The sequence below is a fragment of the Propithecus coquereli genome, unplaced genomic scaffold, assembly GCF_000956105.1.
Source record: "Propithecus coquereli isolate 6110/MARCELLA unplaced genomic scaffold, Pcoq_1.0 Scaffold104, whole genome shotgun sequence".
Taxonomy (NCBI): Eukaryota; Metazoa; Chordata; class Mammalia; order Primates; family Indriidae; genus Propithecus; species Propithecus coquereli.
Genome location: NW_012134303.1, coordinates 3,193,528 through 3,214,724, shown reverse-complemented (window position 1 = coordinate 3,214,724; position 21,197 = coordinate 3,193,528). Strand labels below are relative to the sequence as shown.

General features: G+C 36.0%; 1 protein-coding gene across 1 annotated transcript in view; it reads right to left on the bottom strand.

The window, feature by feature from the left end:
• Positions 1-21,197, bottom strand: part of NRK (Nik related kinase) — a 130,209-nt gene that overhangs the window by 38,187 nt on the left and 70,825 nt on the right. The window contains exons 10-18 of the mRNA XM_012644538.1: positions 19,705-19,835; positions 18,021-18,075; positions 13,098-13,176; positions 11,846-12,021; positions 10,105-10,168; positions 8,516-9,677; positions 6,300-6,407; positions 3,156-3,220; positions 1,041-1,135 (exon numbers count right to left, since the gene is read on the bottom strand). Coding sequence (XP_012499992.1) covers positions 1,041-1,135; positions 3,156-3,220; positions 6,300-6,407; positions 8,516-9,677; positions 10,105-10,168; positions 11,846-12,021; positions 13,098-13,176; positions 18,021-18,075; positions 19,705-19,835 — 1,935 coding nt within the window. The remainder of the gene's footprint in view (positions 1-1,040; positions 1,136-3,155; positions 3,221-6,299; positions 6,408-8,515; positions 9,678-10,104; positions 10,169-11,845; positions 12,022-13,097; positions 13,177-18,020; positions 18,076-19,704; positions 19,836-21,197) is intronic.

The following is a 21,197-nucleotide window of genomic DNA, read 5'->3' as shown; positions in this document are numbered from 1 at the left end:
CCTCCCGAGTAGCTGGGACTACAGGCATGCGCCACCATGCCCGGCTAATTTTTTATATATATTTTTAGTTGTCCAGCTAATTTCTTTCTATTTTTTAATAGAGACGGGGTCTCGCTATTGCTCAGGCTGGTCTCGAACTCCCGAGCTCAAACGATCCACCCGCCTCGGCCTCCCAGAGTGAAGAATGGGGTTTTTAAGTTCAGATCCTCAAATATTCAATTTTCAAAAAGAGACGTATATCTATATCCTTTTTATTATTAACATTTTACTAAAATCTGTATGCTATATTTTTAGAGGTGACTTAGATACTAAATTAGGCATTTTCTCCTTGCTTAAACTTGCCTAAAAGTTTGCTTAAAAGATTGCTTAAAACTGGATAATGCTAGATTTCATGATCCAAGGCACAACTTTTGGTTTTGTTTATCCTAATATTTCACAAATCTATAATTCATTTACTCTCTCTCAAAGCACATCTGAAAATAAAATACCTGTTTGAAATTCATACCGATTCTCAAAGTTATTTTTTATGTTTCATTTTATTAATTTTTCATGTATTCTGAGTAAAATCATCAGTTTGTAACATTTAGGGATATTTATGAGATACTGTCATATTTTGGAAGGTGAAATAACAAAGTGATAAATAAAATACATGCTCACAACTAGTGCCTCCAATATTCTAAAGGCTGTCCACAAATTTTAGCTTGTTGGAGAGGCCTCTCCCAAGCTCCTTTCCGATATCTTTCTCACCTGGTATAGAAACTAAATAAAATTGACTCTCCCCGCCTTTCCAGACACATTCCTAATTACTACCCAAGTAAAAGAAGAAACTTCATAAAAATTATTTTCCATTTCTCAAAGGTCACCACTGATCACCCAACTGCCAAATCCAATGGCATGGCCTTCTGGTCCTAATCCTACTTGACCTCCCTGATACTTTTGATTCATTCCTTCTTGAAATTCTTCTGTTTTGAATTCTGAAATATAAATTGTTAAACATTAGCTCTGTTTTTTCACTGTTGAAACTTTATGCTTTGAATCACCTGATGCTGCCGGGCAATTTTCAGGATTTCGCGAACTCCTTTGTCTGATGTCAATGGGCTTCTGAGCTTGTTCCAAAAGAGACCGCTGAGGAACACTAATGAAAAGACAGAAAAGCAAAGCCATATCCTAACATTCGTAAGGGGAATGTACAACTCAACATAAAGACTAACAAAAAGTTTTGCTTAAATACATGGGTATATATCAAACTGAAAAGAAGTAGAGCTTAAGTAATATTTTCCAATTTCCATTTTCCCCCAAACCTGCTATTTTATCTAGAACAGAGAAAGAATTTCCAAAATATAGCAATAAAAACATTTGCCATATAGTATATGTTTCCTTCATATATATTTATTTCTAAAAATTCCTATAAACATTTTAAGCTAATATTCTGACTATTATTACCTGAGTAACACAGCAATAAGGATGACCTCATAGTGTGCTTATTTTAACATGATAAACAAAATAAGTTATTATTATGTAAAATATTCTATTATTATTATCCTGATTTTAAATGCTTAAAGTTCATGTTTTTTAATGTCTTGTTTCTGATTTAGATAGATAGATAGATGGACAGATAGGGCACTTTCATTCTTACTATTCAAATTAAAAGAATATTTAGAAAGTTGCTTTGGACCAGTGATGCTAAATTTTCTAGTTACTTTGGTGTTTCTATATGGGAAAGACTTTGGTTATTGACTGAGGCCTAGAACAGACAAATCTTTTTACTTTTTTAAAAACGTTTTATTTTTAATTATTATGGGTACATAATAGTTGTATATATTTATAGGGTACATGTGATACTTTAAAATAACTAAAAGAGTAGAATTGGAATGTTCCTAACAAATGATAAATGCTTGAGGTGATGGATACCCCAATTACCCCAATTTGGTTAATACACATCGTTTGCCTGTATTGAAACATCACAAAAGTCTTTTCTATGGTGCCAATTTCAGGAAAGACTCAAGGTTCATTTAAATCAATTTTATAAATTTAACCATATTTAAAAGCAATGTGTTTGCTATTCATAAACTCAAAATCCTTTTGTAAAGTGAATAATCACTCCAAGTTTAACACAAGTTTGATTTTTATATATAGGATTTTATTAAAGTTATGTTCCATGACACCAAAAACAACTACTCAAAACTGATTTCTTCCCTCTGAGGTCAGAAGGACCATGAGAACCCATTCACTGAGTACAGAGAAAAAGAAAGGTGTTCCCAGTCTTGTTTTCCAATTTTTCAAGACTTCTGCACAAGAGTTAAATTTAAAGACATAAATGTATGGGATTTTAAAAAATAATGAGATAGGAAGATGCATACAACACAACATCAACTCTATGTATTCTGACCACACTGTCCAGAAAATAGTGAGTGCTCAATATTTACTGAATGACTGAGTGAATGAACATAGGCTAAGTTCTCTCCATTGTAAGTTGGGGTTGGAGGTAGTATGATTTTCAAAGAAAACCTACTTAAAATTTGGCTTTAAAATATAACACATTGCACACATCTAAGATATGGAACACAATCTTAAAAAATTACTGAAGATCATCAATATTACAAAGATCAAAAAATAGAGTGACTGGTATCAATCTTATATATGATATTTTATTGATATAATATTGAGTCTAAGATTTGATTTTCACTATATGTTATTTTCAGGCTTACCCATTCTGTGGCATTAGCTTCTGACATTAGGTTTAATCTGTGCGTGTGTTTTATCATGTAGTACATGCAAGATACATCACTTGAAATTTCATGTCTTTTTATCATCAACTACTAATTGAACGCTGTCAAAGAATGCATTGTTATTGTCCCTCTCTTTTTAAATCATGATCTTGCCAGCTAATTATCAAACTAAATGATTAGTTTGCAGAGACTGAAGTATGTCCAAATGTCAAAGATCTAGTCAATGTGGCTAAGGTTTTAAATGTAGGTCAATGATGCCAATGGTGATGATGCAGATCATACAACCAAAAAACCCTTATTTTATTGTTGAGGGTTGATATTTCAGTTTTTACTTCACACAGAATGCAGTGTCAAAGAAACAAGCTTTAGTTTTTCATGTGATAATTAATCATGAATAATTTGAATACAGAAATCAAAGACATGTACCTTGAAGAGAGCTTGACACCGTGTGCATGATCCTGGTTGTAAGGCATACTAGGTCTGTCTTGAACCTTAAAGACACAATGGAATACTTCAGTAGAATTCTTGATCACCAACTCATTTGGATAATTTATTTATGGTAAAATACCTTTTATATCTATTTTCCTAAAAATTCAACTTATAAAACATGGTTTTAATAAATAGATCCTATTTTCATAAATGTTACAGTATAATATTAGAATTGCTTAACCATAATTTCTGATGATAACTTTGAATTTTAGTATAGAAACAGATTCTGGAGATCATATAATCAAAGACCCTCATTTTATTGTTGAGAAATCTGTAGCACTCAGGAAAAATAACTTTTGTAGGAATTTTACATGAATTCAAAGGAACATCTCAAATCAGAATGCAGGCCTCCGAACTCCTAATTTAATGTTCTTTCCGTGTTACCACATTGCTTTTCATATCAAGGGCAAACTTGTCACTCAGAATTTAAAAATTTAAGTTCAAATTCTCACTCATTCACCCTTTTAAACTAACCCTAGATTTTCAACAGTTGTCACACATATAAAGAAATCATTAAAATCTCTCAAGAGTCAAAACTGCCCCATCTTTAAGAAAGTTTGTTTTTCCATTTTACAATTTGACCGTACTCTCATAATTAGTGTCCCCAATACTTTTTCACCTCTAAATACATTAATCTGCATTTTACTAATTATACACTCATCTAATACAACAAAACACTCAAGAAAGGGCACATATGAGCCAGCTTCCATCAATGAAGCAAATTTATTTTCTGCCGACATTGGTAGACAGGGCCATGGAATGTTGCCTTGCCTCATTTAGTTTTATATCACTGGGTTTCTACTCACAGTAGTTTTTAGCTGCTCAAAAAATAGGTCATTCTGACATGCAATGAGCCAGTCACACTAGATTCTTTAGAAAGGAAATTTCAACATGTCACATTTTTTAAAAATCTAGCATTTTCATGCTGATAAACTTATTCTATAGTTTCTAAAAACTATAGTAGCTTTAGTATACTATTGTTTCTTTATGAAGTGACTTATCAAGGCTGTCTTTACACTCTAAGAGACAGATAAGTGAGAAATGAAAAATGTTGTGAATCTTTCACGTTTTGCTAATGAGTGTTTCCAAATATAATCAGATGCTTGGCAGTAAGCAAGATAAGCATCTGCTTAACTCTTTCCACTGTCAATTCAAATAGCCGCCATCATATTGACCCTGTCTAGACCTCTTGGTATATGAAGCTGATCTCAGGAAGTTTACTGACAGTAGTAAACCAAAGGCCCAAATTTCTCAAAGTAGATAATGGCCCTAAATAAAAAAGACAATGCCTAACATGAATTGGCTGTATTTAATCTGAAAATGATTTCCCTGTTTAAGTGTCATGCTTAAGGTAATACTTACTACCTGAGAGTATGAGTAAGATCATTTAGTAAGGCAGAGAAAAGGATATATTGTTTCTTCCAATTAAAAAATACAATCCAGCTTATGTTACTTCTGCCAGCAGTTAATATTTATAAAACAATATTCTTTGTTGCTCACTTCAGAGGACTGTTAGTATCAGGAACATTGTATTTATTTATTTATTTTTATTTCAGGATATTACGGGGGTACAAACATTTTGGTTACATGTAATGCCTTTGCCTCGCCCAGGGCACGCTTGTAGAAAGATTGTATTTGAAAAGGAGAAATGTCCACAAAAGACTTCATAGTAGACTCCTGTGAAGCATCTTAGGTGATGAGCATCCTTGTGTTGATTAGGAACAACAATGAGGCTTCTGACCCACTCTCAATAAGGCAAAAGAGTTTGAGCTCTTCACACACTCACCTAATCTACCTTAGTGAAAAATATTTTTTAGATGGCTGGCTGTTAGGAATACTGGCTTCTGATGCTATCTTGTCTACACAAGAATTGAACCTACAACTCTGGCCTCACTAATACATGTGCTAAATAGAATGCTATCAATGTAGTCATGAAAACAGATGCCAACCTGGACACTAGGACTGAATTATTCCCATAATTGTAAGAAAAATAAGCCACAGATTAAATGACCCATACCCTGTCACGAACTGCATCCCAGAACAGAGACAATCAAGGAAAAAAACGTGTCATTATTTTACAAACTGGACTACCAGCACTTTTCATGGGCAATATTTCTGCTTAAAGAAAGACTGACAAACTATGATGATTCAAACTATTTGGTATTTGGTAGGCATTTTATTTTAAATGAATGAAGTAAGCTTGTCAAGGAAAAAAACCCCAACTGACTGTTATTTGTTAACAATGACAAAATTTGAGCTTTCAAGGGAAAATTAGAATTTTTAAACCTGTATCTACTACTGAGCACTTAACAGCTTACCAATACCCAACAGCTTATATGATGGAATTGATGGAGATATTAACAAATGCTGTTTTTTGCTATTGTATAATAAAACATGCAAACATTTGGAAAGATCTACCTACACAGTGAACCAATATTTTCCAACCGACCAATGCATGAAGTTAAAAATAATGCATAAGCAAAACATCTATTCATAGCACAAGATAGATCAATGGGTTTTAATATTAACAAGGTATACAAAATTTCATTGATATGGTTTGAGATTCCATTTCTCTAGTTTCGGTATATTATCAAAGGATTTCCACAATTATCTGAAAAATCTATAAAAATTCTCCCTTTCCAACTGCTTATATGTGAGAAGCCAGTTTTTACTCATATACTTCAACCAAAACAACATATGGCAACAGATTGAATGCAGAAGCAGGTATGAGAATCCAGCTGTTTTCCATTAAGCGAGATAGATTAAAGAGATCTACAAAAACATAAAATAATGTCATTCTCTCTAAAATTTTATTTTGGAAAATATAGTTATTTTTCTTTAAAAAATTGTTTCTTACACACATGCAATAGTTTTATTACTTTGTAAGTGAATTATTTTTAATTGTTTTCAATTTTAATTTCTAATTAGTTAGATATCGAATGACACAATCCATGTAATAAACAAAAACTTTTTGGGGTCCTCAACATTTCAGAGTATAAAGGGATCCTGAGACCAAAAAGTTTAAGAACCACTGTTTTAGGCTCTTACTAATGTCACAGCAACTCATACTGAGAAATTTACCTCATCTCCTTTGGGATTTGGAACGTATGGCTGCAATGGTTCTATTTGGACTTCGGCCTGAACGGAATGAAATACCTCATCATTGTCTGATGACTCATCTTCTTTGTCCTTTGAAACAAAAAGGAAAATATATATTTTAATTGTTGTTAAAATGCAAGTGATAAGAACAACTGCATCATCCTAATATATAATTTAAAAGAATAATTTCTCAATAGTAAAAATGATTTAAACAAGTAGTTTTTAATAGTTTTTAGTTCTGGATCCCTTTCAGAATCTGAAGAATGCTACAGATTGACCTTAGAAAATCGCATATAGGTTACACACATTTGCATATATCTTTAAGGAGATCACTGATCTCTTCAAGCTCATCTATGGGATCCAGGTTAATCTCTGGTCTAAATAGTGATTAACTAATTAACACCAAATTGCCACATTTAGTAAGCTAATATTTAACTCCAAAGTTTGGTCCTCCTTAGCAATGGAAGATCTATAAAACAGAGGTGCAAATATTTCTCCTGAACAGAGCTCTACGAGTTTAGAAAACTGTATTCCCTTTTAAGCCAATCAATATTATCTCTTCAACTCAAAATAAAAATATGCTTTTTTCCTGCTGGTGAGTTGAAGTACTAACTTATGTCTCCAAACTCTAATAAAATTTCAGGTATTTCTAAATACCTATGACTTTGACTATATTATCGATAATTTTCTTTTCCTTTATGTTTTCTTTAAGGATCACACATAAAGATAAGAATGCCTGTATAAGAGCCTAGAGTCGTGGGATCAGTAACTATTATTATTGACTTTTTTTCTATTTTGTAATGGCTTCCCACATAAAAATTTAAAACAATGAATGAATGACGCTAAGTATGTGCCATGCTGATAATACTATGAGTGTTCAAGGGATAAATAGAAGTCTTTTTCACAAATGCAAAATCCATTAGATCTAATTGATTACTAGGGCTCATTGAGAATAGTCATTTTCAATTTAGATGCCCTAATTTTTGCCAAACATGACCATTCTAGATTTATACCTCCCCTTCTCCATCTGGTATCTTTTTCTTTGTATCTCCCTCTTTTTCTGGGAGCTAGACATCCATTTCCCCCTTTGGGTCTTGCTTCTCTTGCTACTTTTACCTCTTCTCGTGTTAAACATGTCAGTGAATTAACATTTATTCAATTGGCTCAAGTGCATGAACCAAAAGAATTCCTTATCTAATCAGACAAGATTCACTTGTAATTATTACATCAATTATTATTAGGTAAATGGATGTGGATCACAGGGTTTAATTTAGGATCATTACAATGATTCCTTTTATGTAAATGGATGCTACGAAGTATTAGAAAACAACTGTTCTCCTAATCCTGTCTAGCCTCATTAATTTGCTAATCAAGTCCACAAACTCTTCATCATCAGATTAGATTTGTCAGATTAAATTCAATAGCTCCAGTCATATTACACCTACTTTACATTAATGGTTTTCGAAACAATGACGTTTTATTGACTGTTCCTAAATAAGATAGAATTTAATACATTGTTTTCCACGTTTCAAAATGGTGCAGAGACCAACTTGTAACTTGTTTCATGTTCTGTGAGGTCATGTCATTGATTAATTATGTAAAATAGGGCAGCAAATTGGTGAGACAAGTCATAAATATGGTAACCATATACAAAATGTTTTGGAAACTGCTTGTCTCTCTCATGTTAACCTTGATTTAAACATCCCGAAGAACAAAAATGAGTGTAATTCACTCAAATAGTAGAGCTCAGCATTCTATGGGAAGAAGAAGCAAGTAAACTAACACAGAGGTTAGAGGAAAAAACGGATTTGTTTTCGTGTTCATTTTTAATGAGTTATCTTTGAAATTTTAAATAATGAAAGTAATTTTTAAAGATCCAAAATAGTAATTTTAAATGTGCATATGTTATCTCTTTCTTGGTTAAGGGAATAATCTGTAGAAAACTAATAATTAAAGCTATATTTCAATCGAGATACATTAAGCAATTACCTACATGATTCAAGCAAAAGGTTTTCTCATATTCAGTCACAGTTTTCTTTAAAGCTCAGGATAATTTATTTGAAGCAAAAATTAGTAAATCTTCTGTAGAACACAAGGCATATTTATTTCATTTGATTTTACAGAGGAAAAACATCAGCATGAACTAGCACATCTTCTCTGCATTTCTGACTCAGCATAAAAGTATCAAAAACTCTTACATTTTCAACTTGTCTCAATTCCTCTTCATGCTGATTAAAGGTATCTTCCCATCTGCGTTGGCGCCTTTGCCTGCCGGCTTCTAAATCTGAGAGCTCAAGCTCTTCAGGTCTCCGTGACGACTTTGCCCTGAACCTCTTTGGTGACAGCCTTTTTGCCAGTGCCTGCCTTAGACTAGAAACTCTTGATTTTTTCTTCCGTGCCTGTTCCGGTTGAGAATAAAACACATCCGATGCCAGGTTTTCCATCAGGATTTGCAGTGGACCGAGTGGCTTTGAGTTATGTGAGTTTGGTGCTCGAAGCAAGTCTCTTGATAGCCCCTCTATCAGTGCTTGAACTGAGCTAACTGCCTGTGGGTGCTCCAGTGCCCAGGCCTGTGCCCTAGGTGATCCTTCGGTTTGGCGCTCTACGGGAATGAGCACCTGAGTATCCAAATGTAGTGGCAACAGCACATGGTGGTTCTGTGACAGTAGGGGCAGGAACACCTGGGCGTGTACTCGCAATGACTCAGGTTCCTCTGCCTCAGTCTCTGCCTGCTCCTGCTCAGCAGCCTCTTCCTGTACCTCTGGCTGTTCCGGTGCCGCGTTCTGCTCCAGCTGCTGTTCTGGTACCTGGTTTTGTCTCTGCTGTTCAGGAACCTGGCCCTGCCTTTGATACTGCTCGGGTACCTGATCTTGCCCCTGAAATTCCTCTGGCACCTGGTCCAGATCTTCGGGCTGTTCCGATGCCTGGGCCTGGGCCTGAGCCTGCTGCTGTTTGGGTACCTGGGCCTGTGCCTGTAGAGTCCTAGGTGTCCTACCTCCCTGTAGTGGCATGAGCACCCGGGCTGCCCTCCGTAGTCGTGGAGGTGCCTTAATCTGCATCTGCAGGGGCCTAGAGGCCTTAGCCTTCACTTGAGCCTGTAGTGGCATGAACACGCGAGCTGCCCCTTGTAGTCGTTGAGGTGCCTGAGCCTGACCCTGTAGAGGCCTAGGTGCATTGTCCAGAGCCTGTAGTGGCATGAACACCCTGGCTGCTCCCTGCAATTGCTGAAGTGCCTGGACTTGTGGCTCTTCTCGATCAGGTAACCACCTCGGCTGAGAGGGTTCTCCATGCAGGACTCTAAGTGGTCTGCATCTGCTGCTGGTTGGCAATCTCAAAAGCTCGTGAGTGCAAGAGGGTCCTCTGAAATAAATATACAAATGATTGCCACATAATTAGAATTTTTCAGTGGAACAGAGCCATTCAGGGGAATTGCTTTTATTTTAAAAGATGGACATTTTCTGCGACAAAGATATTTTCAGTAAATCTTTCTGGAATTATTCCCGTAAAGTCTGAAATATCCTGCAGATAACATGTATTACTAATACATTCAATTATTAATGGAGTCTGATAATCTACTTGATCATTCTATTGCCAGATATTAAGGAGTCTTTGGGTAGTAATAAAAAGTTCTCCTCAATATTTCCACTCAATATCTCTTGAGAGCAGAGGTTTGTTATTTGTTATATCAGAAAGGATCAAGTCATTCTGAGTCAAAAGTGACAGTATGAATTAACTGCCTTAAGCGAGTTGCTATCATCAAATTATATATGCAATTTGTCTAACGCACCTGAATCTTCTCATGGTGTACTGTTCCTTAATAGCTTCTTCTCTTTCAAAGATCAGAGGTATCCCTTTTTAGGAAAAAGAAAAACAATGCATAAACAGCAGAGGAACATGTAATCCACCTTAGTCACTTTGTACCCTCTACTGCTCAGGATGTGGAGTTGAAAGTATCCCTTCAAACAAACACACTTGAAGCTCTGACTTGGGTGGGGCAAAGGCAATATATGTAACCTAAACATTTGTACCCCCGTAATATGCTGAAATAAAAAAAATTGCAATTCTCAATGAACACTGATGAAACTATGAAAAAAATAAAATATATAAAAACTTGGTTGGTGATATAGACAGTGTTTTAGTTTCTAGGCTCACTTTTGCAGCACAGTACAGCTATTGCATGCAGATTAATTTCTCTGGGCATGGGAAAGAAAATTTAGCAACCTGCTGCAATTCTATAATAAAAGAGAAAGAAAAGAGGATGGGACAAGGGGGAAACATGACAAGAGAAACTCTAGATGATTTGTGAGCATGGCTTACAGATGTGGGCTCTAGATGTCAACTTTCATAGCTTGGGATTGATCTTTGGTCTTTTCAACGACAAGGTAAATTCCTAATTCTGGGTTTTACACTTGTCACGTTGAAAACATTCAGCTTCTTTCTTATCAGCTGTGCTGTTACTACTGAAACAGAATCTTACAAACAAGAGTTTCCTTTTGAATGTCCTATTTTAAAATGTTTAGGGCAACTATATTTACTTTAGAGCGACCTCCATATAAAGGGGAATTTTCCTGCAGTTAACATTTTGGAAATCTTGCAACTCTGGAAATTAGCAAATCATCAAGTAGATGTGTGGTTTTCCTGCACCCATTTGAGACTGGTTGGCCTCTGTGATGTTGGCCCAATGACTTCATCACCATAGGTAAGTAAATTAATTCCTACCGTTCCTCACTTCAAAATGGAATACATATAGTTATGCAGATGGAATTAGCTCCACTGTAATCAATCCTGCAGCTTATCTGAGGATGCCTGCTTTTTTAAGTTCCCCCTTCTCCACTCCATTGTTACTCTCAACCCTGCCTGTGGTCCACAAAATTAAATGTGTAATATGCCGAGTAACCTATAAAGTTAAAAATTCCCAAGTAGTTTCCTCTGGGTTTGGTGAAAATCCATCCTGTCATTTTTAATAGATAGAAGCTTACTTTTATTTGTATATGTTAGTTCCTTTAATAACATATTATAGTTGGAGTTCAGTACATAAAATAAGCTTTATATGGTACGCAAACATTACTTCAAAATTATTAGTTAATAAATGGTTAATTACAAATCCACTTATCTCTGTAGAGTTAAAATATCAGCTGAAAAAGAACAGTCAGCTATAGATTTTGTTATCTTTAATTTAATATATTTCTTTAGTTAGTTTACTTAAAATTGGCACGTCACAAAATTCTACGTGAGGCTTTCAAGGTCTTTGTAAATATGAATACTTGCCAGTCGTAACTGGCAATAATGAATAGCCATGTATGTGTGTGTATGTATACACATTTATATATGTGTACACTCAGCAAGAGTTAGTGAACTGAATAATAGCACATGGCACATTATTGGAAAAATAAATATGGAAGGCCTCAGAATTTTTATTTTCAACCTAGTTCTTCAGCAAATATTTTTTTCTAAAACCAATAAATGAATAAATTCTGCTCTCATCTAACTATTCATTCTGGTAAAATGAAAAACATCACAGATTCTACCTTTTTTTTGTCTTTTTTTGATGATTCCAGTAAGATGCTTCGTTAATGACTCAACGACATGTCGTTCGTTTTTTATATCCCGAACAAATGGGTGATGAAGCATATTTGCTGACGTAGGACGAACCAGAAAATTTTTTATCATGCATTTTTCCATAAAATTGTGGAACTTGCGGGACCTAAAAGAAATGAGTCAAAGACATAAAAGTATTTTCAGGCCTGCTACACCTCTTCCAACCCCACCCACATGCCACTCTGAAAAATCATATTTGTGGTGAGAGTTGATTCTAGCTATAATTGTCTTTTCAATTGGCAAATACCGGGCAGTTTGGCAATATACATTATACAGTGAGGCCATTGAAACCTCAGAAAAGAAGCAATCGTCAACTGCATTTTCTGCTCAAATAACAGTAGAAACCTCAATACGTCTAGCTGTATATACAGGTAAAAATTCAAGTGGCAATATGACAATTAAATGGTTAATGTGATATATGTACTCTGTGAGACTAGATTGGTCAGCCCACAACAGTCACACTCTGAATGTTTCATTTGACTACATGCGGTTTTAACTACAGAGGCATGTAATGATCCAAAAAGAGGCTGTTAATAGCACCATAACTAACTAATCTTTTAAAATGGCCCCTGAAAACAGATGTGGCCAGAAAGCCTGATTCTATGGAAAGGGTTAAATTGAATTACCATGAAGAATGCCAGCAATCAAATCACAATCACCACTTCTACCAGGGCAAGCTGTGCATACTAAGAATAAACAGGAGTTTAAAGTACTAGATCAACAAGCTTCAGAGAGGAGGATTCCCAAGTTCAGCTGGCCTGTAGCATGCTGGGAGAACAAGTCCTCTGTTCCAGGCTTATGCATGTTCAGTTTAATCGATCAAGCAACAGGGCTATATATCACAGTTACAGACTGCCTATTCAGGCACAGCAAGAAATTTCACAAATGGTTGCCATTGGTCCATCTTATTACTTGGGAAACAACTGAATATGTTTATTAATGAATGGCAGGACACTAATATCATCATAATATATTATACTATAGAGGATGTTATTTATTTCTAGTTGGCTAGCTAGCTCTTAATGAAAACTGGTCATTTAGACCTCCCAGTTAAGATATTGGATTTTAGGGAGTATTGCCAACAAGGACAGTGAAGCAGAAGTGACCAAATGAATTAAAACTCCTTTGCTATATAAAAACGTCAAGTCGTTATATTTAGGACATTAAGACATTCATCTTTACCATCCGCTGGATTTGACTGTAGGAGCAGATTCCCGCAAAATGACAAAGAGGGCTTCCAGGGGCTGAAGGTTACACAGAGCTGCAAATGGAAATAGATAAGTTTAGAAAAAAATGAGAAAAATAACTACAGAGTACACTTCTCATTCCAGAGAGGATTCTCAGTGTTCTTTCACTTATCATGTTGAATAGATACTAAGGAATAAATAGATACAAAAGAATGTAGTTAAAGGAAAAGCTCATTTTAACACAAACATTGCAATATGTAAGATTCTAATGTTTCACCATCACCATGTGTGACAAAGCATTAATAAATTCAACTAGATAAAATTTTTGAAATGTATGGTTGATGGTTTATATCTAGAAAAGTTGAAGTAGAGACAAGCACTCTTCTGTGTTTCCGCGTTGCAGATATTTACAGTTGTAAAACTGTACGGACTTAAAAAGTCCATGGACTTAAAAAGTCAACCAGACTACTAGCTAAGAAAAATAATATAGAAATAAAAATTATTTGGTGGTCTAGAAAGCTGAGAAGAATCTGTTCTGGAAGCTAAGAGTCCCAGGAAAAGAGGTAGATATATTGCAACTGCTAAAACCACACCCTCTACAGTAAGATCATCTGGGTTCTAATCCTAGCTCCGCCTTTGTGATTTTGAGCAAATTACTTAACCTGTCTGTACCTCAGTTTCTTCATCTAGAAAAACAGGAAATGTAGTGGGAATCCCTTCAAAGAGTTGCTGAGAAGATTAAATAGCAACTTGCGAGTAAATGTATCTGGCACTTCAAGTCTGTGCCAAATTATCGAACTTTCATTCTCTCTTTCACACACACAAACATACAAAGAAAAGCCTATTCCGATATATGCTATATAAATCAATTACCTCATTGGTTTGGGAATTCTGGGTTTTTCTGTAAGTGTTTAAATATGTGTCTCACTTTACTTATTTCCTCTTATGTTTTATTTTAAAATATTAAGGGGGTACAAATGTTTTAGATTACATGGATCATTTTTGTAATGCTTGAGTCCCAGCTATAGGTGTGCTCGTTACCCAAATAGTATTCATAGTGCCCATTAAGTTGGTCTATACCCCTCCTCTCCTTGCTCCTCCCCCGTGGTTGCTTTCCACTGAGTTTTACTTCCCTCTGTGCACATGTGTGCTCATCAGTTAGTTCCAATTTAATAGTGAGTACATGTGGTGTTTGTTTTTCCATTCTTGTGATTCTTCATTTAGGAGAATAGTCTCCAGTTCCATCCAGATTGTTGCAAAGGTATTAATTCATCTTTTTTATGGCTGAGTAGTACTCCATGCAGAAAGAAAGAACAGCTTATACACTGTTGGTGGGACTACAAATTAGCACAACCTCTATGGAAAACAGTATGGAGATTCCTCAAAGAACTAAAAGTAGACCTACCATTCGATCCAGCAATTCCACTACTGGGTATTTACCCAAAGGAAAAGAAGTCATTTTATCAAAAAGACATCTGCACTCGAATGTTTATAGCAGCACAATTCACAATTGCAAAGATGTGGAATCAACCCAGGTGCCCATCAATGAGTGGATTAACAAAATGTGGTATATGTTCACCACGGAGTCCTCTTATGTTTTGATTAAAGAAAACTGGCAGTGCAAAAAATCCCCAATGGAGGGCCACAGTGTAAATTTCATCTACCACTACAAGCATGTCATTCATGCGAGGAAAGTTTGATATTAATGACTCTTGATAGAGGTATCCTTCCTCTCCCCAAATGAATCCTCAGAAAACCTGGAGTGCCAAACTGCCCTCTCATAGTAGTAGAAAAAACTTCTCAGGGTGATTTTTATCAGGATGATGCAAAGGCAATTGTTCAAAGGTCAAACTTTGTTCTCAATCACATGGGTATAAATTAATAGAAGGCACATTTTTATAATTGAGGGCAGAATTAGTTACAAGTGTAAAAGATCAGAATCATATTTGACTCTTTTCATTCCTTTACTGTGTCCCATCAGTCACCAGGTTTTGTCCTTTAAACATATTGTAAGTGAGTTTGTACAATATTAAACAGTTGTCATTTATTAACATCTGAGCATCATTCAATCAACTGACAACAACTTCAGGGGTCAAGAGCTGGAACGCAGACTAGGTAAGTTTTCATTAAAGGAAATGAAAAGTTCACAAAGGAACGGAACATAGGGTGGGTACAAGAGCTATGTCAACAGCAGCTGTGGACAGTTTCTTATATGGTCTAATTTTAGGAATGTAGGCAAATGCCCCCTCCGGCCCACATTTCATAACACTGCCTAAATGTTCATCATTAGAAGCTCATTCCTTTGAAATAGCAAACCTCCTTTAAAAAACACATCTTTTAAAAAAAAAACAAAAAACAAAAAACAAAAAACAAAAAAAAAAAACATCTCTTGGGGGGTTGGACACATATTAAACTGAGCTTAGTTTGAATTAGGTTAAATAATGTGGCTTATTCCTAACACATGGAGATCTGAAGGAATCTTCTGAATATTGAAGGAATGGGCCTATTGATGGGACAGCGGTAGATTCGAACCAGGAAGCACTCAGGTAAAGATTGGCATGGGGTGTGAGGGAGGAACACTACAAGAAAAAGAAGTAAGACTATAAGCAAACATCATTGACAATGTGAAAAGTAATCTCTACGATATCAAAGAGAATGCCAAAACAGGGAAAGATATGGTCCAGATTAAGGTAAATTGGCTGGTGTAGACCCTTGACAAGGGTATCCTGCCTCTCCTCCAGACAAAGATTCTCTTTTCTATAAAAAATAAAGAGGCTAAGAACCACATCTATTCAAAATACTCTGGTGTTTAAATGACTACTAGCAATGTTCTGGCCTTTAATCCAATTAAAGGTCCCCATACAGTTTGAATTCCTACCCAGAACCAAAGGACTGAAGGAGGTCTTGGTGTGCAAGGGTCTAGTTCTTCTCTCTTTTTGGAGCCCCCTTTCAGTGAGAAGAAATTACTCTTCCTCTCTTTACTTCTCTGGGAGAAACTCACCGGAGAAAGACCAAAAAGAAAGAGAATTTTGTTATCTGGATCTCAGAGGATATTTATTATCAGATATTTGTCACTTTGGAAGGCCACCTCCTTTGAGAAGATAATTATCATAACCTGGAGGACTTCTGCAGTTAAATTGATGACAATCGTTTCCATGCAAAGAAACGATGTCATATTCCAGGCAATAAAGGAGGCTGGTTAAAGAGAAATGTTTTACTAGGGGGGCTATCTAGAATTGCTCATGACCAAAGTTGTTCCGTTCCAATTACTTATCTAGGCAGGCTGGTCCTATTTTCCCTCCCTGTGAGTTCAGAATCTCCTGCTCCTCACTCATCTTCAGTATACAGCTTGCCATTTGTGTACTCTGTGCAAAACACTTTCTCTGCACTCCTTCTGTAAGTTTGCTCATCACCCCTTTTTTTTCTCCATGACTTACATTTGGAAGGACAAAAAGTGACACAAAAGAAGGTGAACCAAGAAGTACAAACCTGTAAAACGTAGAAAGCTGCTTTTTGAAAAGACATGGTGATGAGCACTCAGAAACAATGGAAAAAAAGATACTACTTGATGCAGGCACGTATCCTAACCAAGTCTATGCATCAATAATAATATGAAATATCATACTGCGTATTTAAAGAGAGAGGAGAGAGGAGAGAAGGCGAAGAAAAAGAAGCAGTAGAAGCAGAAGGAGGAGGAGGAGCTGCTGCTGCTGCTCAATCTAACATAATCTAAGCACGTTTCCTAAACAGAAATAATCAGACAATGAGGAATAATTCACATCTCCCCAGTCTCATTTCAATTTCACATATGCGTCATATATAATTTTTTTACATTTTAATCTTATCCATCATTAATTTTTTATTCACCCAACTTAAATAGTCTGCAGTTTTTTGGGGCACTAGAATAGAGGTAGCATCAACCTGACCTCCATATCTGTCCCAGCTTTATCCCAGCCCACATTTGCTATTCCAGGGGACACCAGGAATTCTCAACGATTATGTCACCATTATTTCTACTTCTTGAAATTCCCCTCATTGGCCTTGAAACACAGTGCTAAGATAATTCAAGCTTATAAAGCTTGGTGGGTGGACATCATGCAGACAGGAACATGGGAACCTGGAGGATCTGCTGGGAGAGCAGGAAGCACAGCCATCCAACCCGCAGGGCTGCTCTCAGGAATGTATTGTCATTTTACATTTGGATTTAGGTATTGAGGAATAGCAAATATGCTATGCTCCAGTGTCGTATATTAGTTGGTTATCAATCATCTCTATCCAAGTTCACACTCCATTTTTACTTTCCTACCAGAAAGCAGTGCCTTGAGAGAACAAGATGTTGACAGGTCATTGAAATGATGGGGAAGTGGGGGAAACAAGAGAAAATAGTTAAGGGCACTGGTGTGGCTGAAAGGAGCAAAGAGAGCACCAAAAGCGAGCTGGATTGACTCCAAAGGAAAAAAAAATGCTTATTTCCCAACATTACTAAGGATTGGCTCAATTTCAATGAACTCGTGGAGGATTTTCTCAACCATCACAGCCTGAAGCAGTAACATTGTGTGACTGTAAATGTTCTGAAACCTAAATATTCCACCAGGCGATATAGATTAGTATGCCAAGGATTCTGGTCACTTAGGACTATTAGGACTGAATACTACTGGGGCTAAATTGAAACAACACTCAGTCAGCCTAAAATATCATAAGAAAGAAAAGCGAGCACAAACAGTTTTTATATATCCATATTTAGTCATTCTGACAAAAGTATTTTGTAATCACTGAAAAGGCCACCAATGGCAGTTTGGCACATAGTGTGACACCTGTGTGGCCAGTCAAAGCTGACAGACAACCTCATCTCCCGCAGAGACAGATTCATAGAGTACGGTCCCTAACCTTTAAAAAATATAAAACGTTTTTTACTCACGAGGAGCTCCTTCAGCCATTTCAATGGCAGTGATTCCCACAGACCACACATCACTCTGTGAAAGGAAAGACGGCACAAAAATAGTTAAAAATGGGAAATTGGTATTATTGAGAGTCTCAAAACAACCTTTGGCTAGGGGTGGGGGTGTCAATGCCAGAGCCATTTTATGGGTTTTCTATAATGAAGTTTCATTATAGACTGACGTTAAAGGAAGACATTATCTGACCTTGTGACCAGCCAGTACCTCACTATACAACAGGCTGATATGGAATGGGGTTCAGCGCAAAGAAACTCCATCTTGGAGGTATTGCTACTGTTGCCTTACCTGAAATACCCAAAGAAACTTGCCATGAAGAAATCCTATTACATAGATCCACCAGTCATATGATCTTGGGCAAATGATTTAACTCTCTGTACCTCGAGTTCACACTATGTAAAATCGTGATAATAATAGTATCTACCTCATAGGACTGGGGTGAGAGTGTGTGTGTGTGTGTGTGTGTGTGTGTGTGTGTGTGTACATGTTTCAGCAGTTCCTGGAATACAGTAAACTGAGGCTAGAATTATAATAAGGCTCTAGAAAATTATTCTACTAATATTAACTATACAGCACTTTGTTTACCAGAGTGTGGAAAGGGCACAGGACTTGAATGATTCCTAAACAAGCTAATCGAATTCTTAGAACCCCAGTTTATAGATCTCTTAACTTCAGTTGCTGTGAAAGCCTTAAACTTTCTTTCACCTACATGGGGCTAAAAAATAAAAATAACCAATACAGGTGAAAGTCCTTGGAAGACTGCAAAAAAATATATAGCTATAAAGCATTATTTTTACAGCAAGCCACTTAAAAAACATTATGCTTCCATAGTCTTCATAGCTCTTAACATACCACTGAACATATAATAAGCTCTCAGTAAATAATTATTTTGTAAATCAAGCAGAGGGCATTTAAGGAAAGGGAAAAGAGATGAAACTTAAATTAATCAACTTCAAGTATCGAGTCCTAGGTTCCACATAGAGAGACCACAATGAATTGTTTGGATGACTTATGATGTGGAGAGAGTGAGGTTTTTCCAGTCTATAGCAAATGGAGAGTTTTCTTTCCACATCAGCTTTTTTTGAAATGTGTACATAGATGTATATTGTCCAAATTGCAGCTTCAGTGGAAATTTTAATAAATAGCATGAATTGTTACTTAATTTGTCTATTCCACTGATTTTCTGTGGTTTTGGAGGTGAACCATGCCAAGGATTTTCTCCATTACCCTGAGTAATCAAATTATTTTTTTTTCTTTTTGGAGCTAAGTTACCATAGGGATTAATAATTAGCTTTACATTTATTCATTTTTAAGTTTACAAAGCTCACTGCCCCTGGAAGTTGAATTTCCATATAAAGCCACCTAATATAATATTTTTACCAAGAAATTGCAAGCAACATACACTAGACATTCTGACTCAAATCTGGGTAACTCCCAATGGTCTACTTTGTCTACATCCTCAGAAAATATTATTTTTAAGCATATAATCAAACCATATCCAGGAATAGAGGCTAGTAGTTCCTATTACAGTTTAATGTGAAAGAAGGGGTTGCCTGCTTTTTATTCTTTTATCTTATCATTAAAATAAATGTTAGTCAAAAATCCTTTCCAAACTTTGCTTCCCACTGTCCGAATCCTCACACTCACTCTGTAATCATAGGAGCGTCTTGGGTCCTCATCACAGTCAATCACCTCAGGTGCCATCCAGTATGGTGTCCCAATAAAGCTATTTCTCCTTCCATTAGTTCTGCTCACCTGGGCACTCACTCCAAAATCCACTGCAAAATTCAGCATATGTCAAAATACTTAATCGGGGACAAAAAGCTCAATAAGTTATTGCTCTAACTTGGAAAGCCAATACAAAAGCCACAATGGATAATAGATTTTCATTCCAGCCCAGCAAACTTCACCATGAAGTCTACTCCAGGAATATGGGAAATAAGCTTTTGCTGCTATTTATGTTGGAATGAGACTCAGCAGAGCTATTATAAATCTACAGTAGGTTTGGCTGAATGTTTACCATGAATATTAAAAATAAAGTTCCATCAGTACACCCTGAACTTCTGAAGTGATAACATATGTAGTGTTTGGACCTGCCACCACGCTGGACAAAGACCAGTACTATAAGCAACATCTAAGAAATCTAAAACCTATTAGCAGTTGATTAGGAAGTCTCGCTCATGACTTGAGACAGTCCTATCACACTGATAAAAACGAATTTTCTGCTAGAATTTAGTTTAAGTTCTTGCACGTATCTTCTCTATCAAATGCAAACATTTACTGTGGTATCTATATCTTAGCTGAGACTACAAGTTCAGTTTTCTATTCATCTGTGGGATACATTATAAGAAAATATTTAGTATGGTATCCTCAGAAACAGAAAAAAGTCTAAAGTAGACTGGAGTTATTTATTCCAGAAAAAATAAGACATGGATGAAAAATGAAGCAGATTTTCTAATTTAGAATGGTTTCCAGGAATCTAGAGGATGGTGAACAAAATTGACTGAAAAGCAGCTTGAAGAATTTAGAGGAAGAAATGGAAAAGGAAAAAAAAAACCTAAGAGTTTAAAACAGTCTTTAAGAAAGTCTCTAACAAAAGCAACAACAAAAAATTTCCCACATATTGCGATGATCGCCATTGGGTGTTGTACAATCTCATTATCTCGCTATACTTTTTTAGAAATAGGTTAAATCATAGCTCAGCATTCTCACTGTCCCTGAAGGCCAATTTTAAGGGCCAAGAAATACCTATGAAGGCTGTAAGATAATATATGGCACACATCAGGGAAGAAAATGAAAGGAGAAAAGACTAGAAGAGTGATAAATGAAAGAAAAGGAAAAAGAAAGAAAGAAAAGTAAAGCTGAAAATTAGATAAAAGTTAGAGATGAAAACTCAACAATGGCATAATCTAACCTTTCTTTAATGACCTCGGGGACTGCAGTATGAAGATTATTGTGCAATTGCAACTGCAATATAATCATTTTCCTGTCTCTTCCCTTTCTGTCACTTCCTTTGGCTGTCATTAGCTTTGCCTCCTGCAACCTTCTCCTTATAATATGTTGCTTAAAAATAGCTACGATCTGAGAAATCTAAAGCAAATCATATAGGGATTATGTGTAAAATAAGCCTGATTAAATTC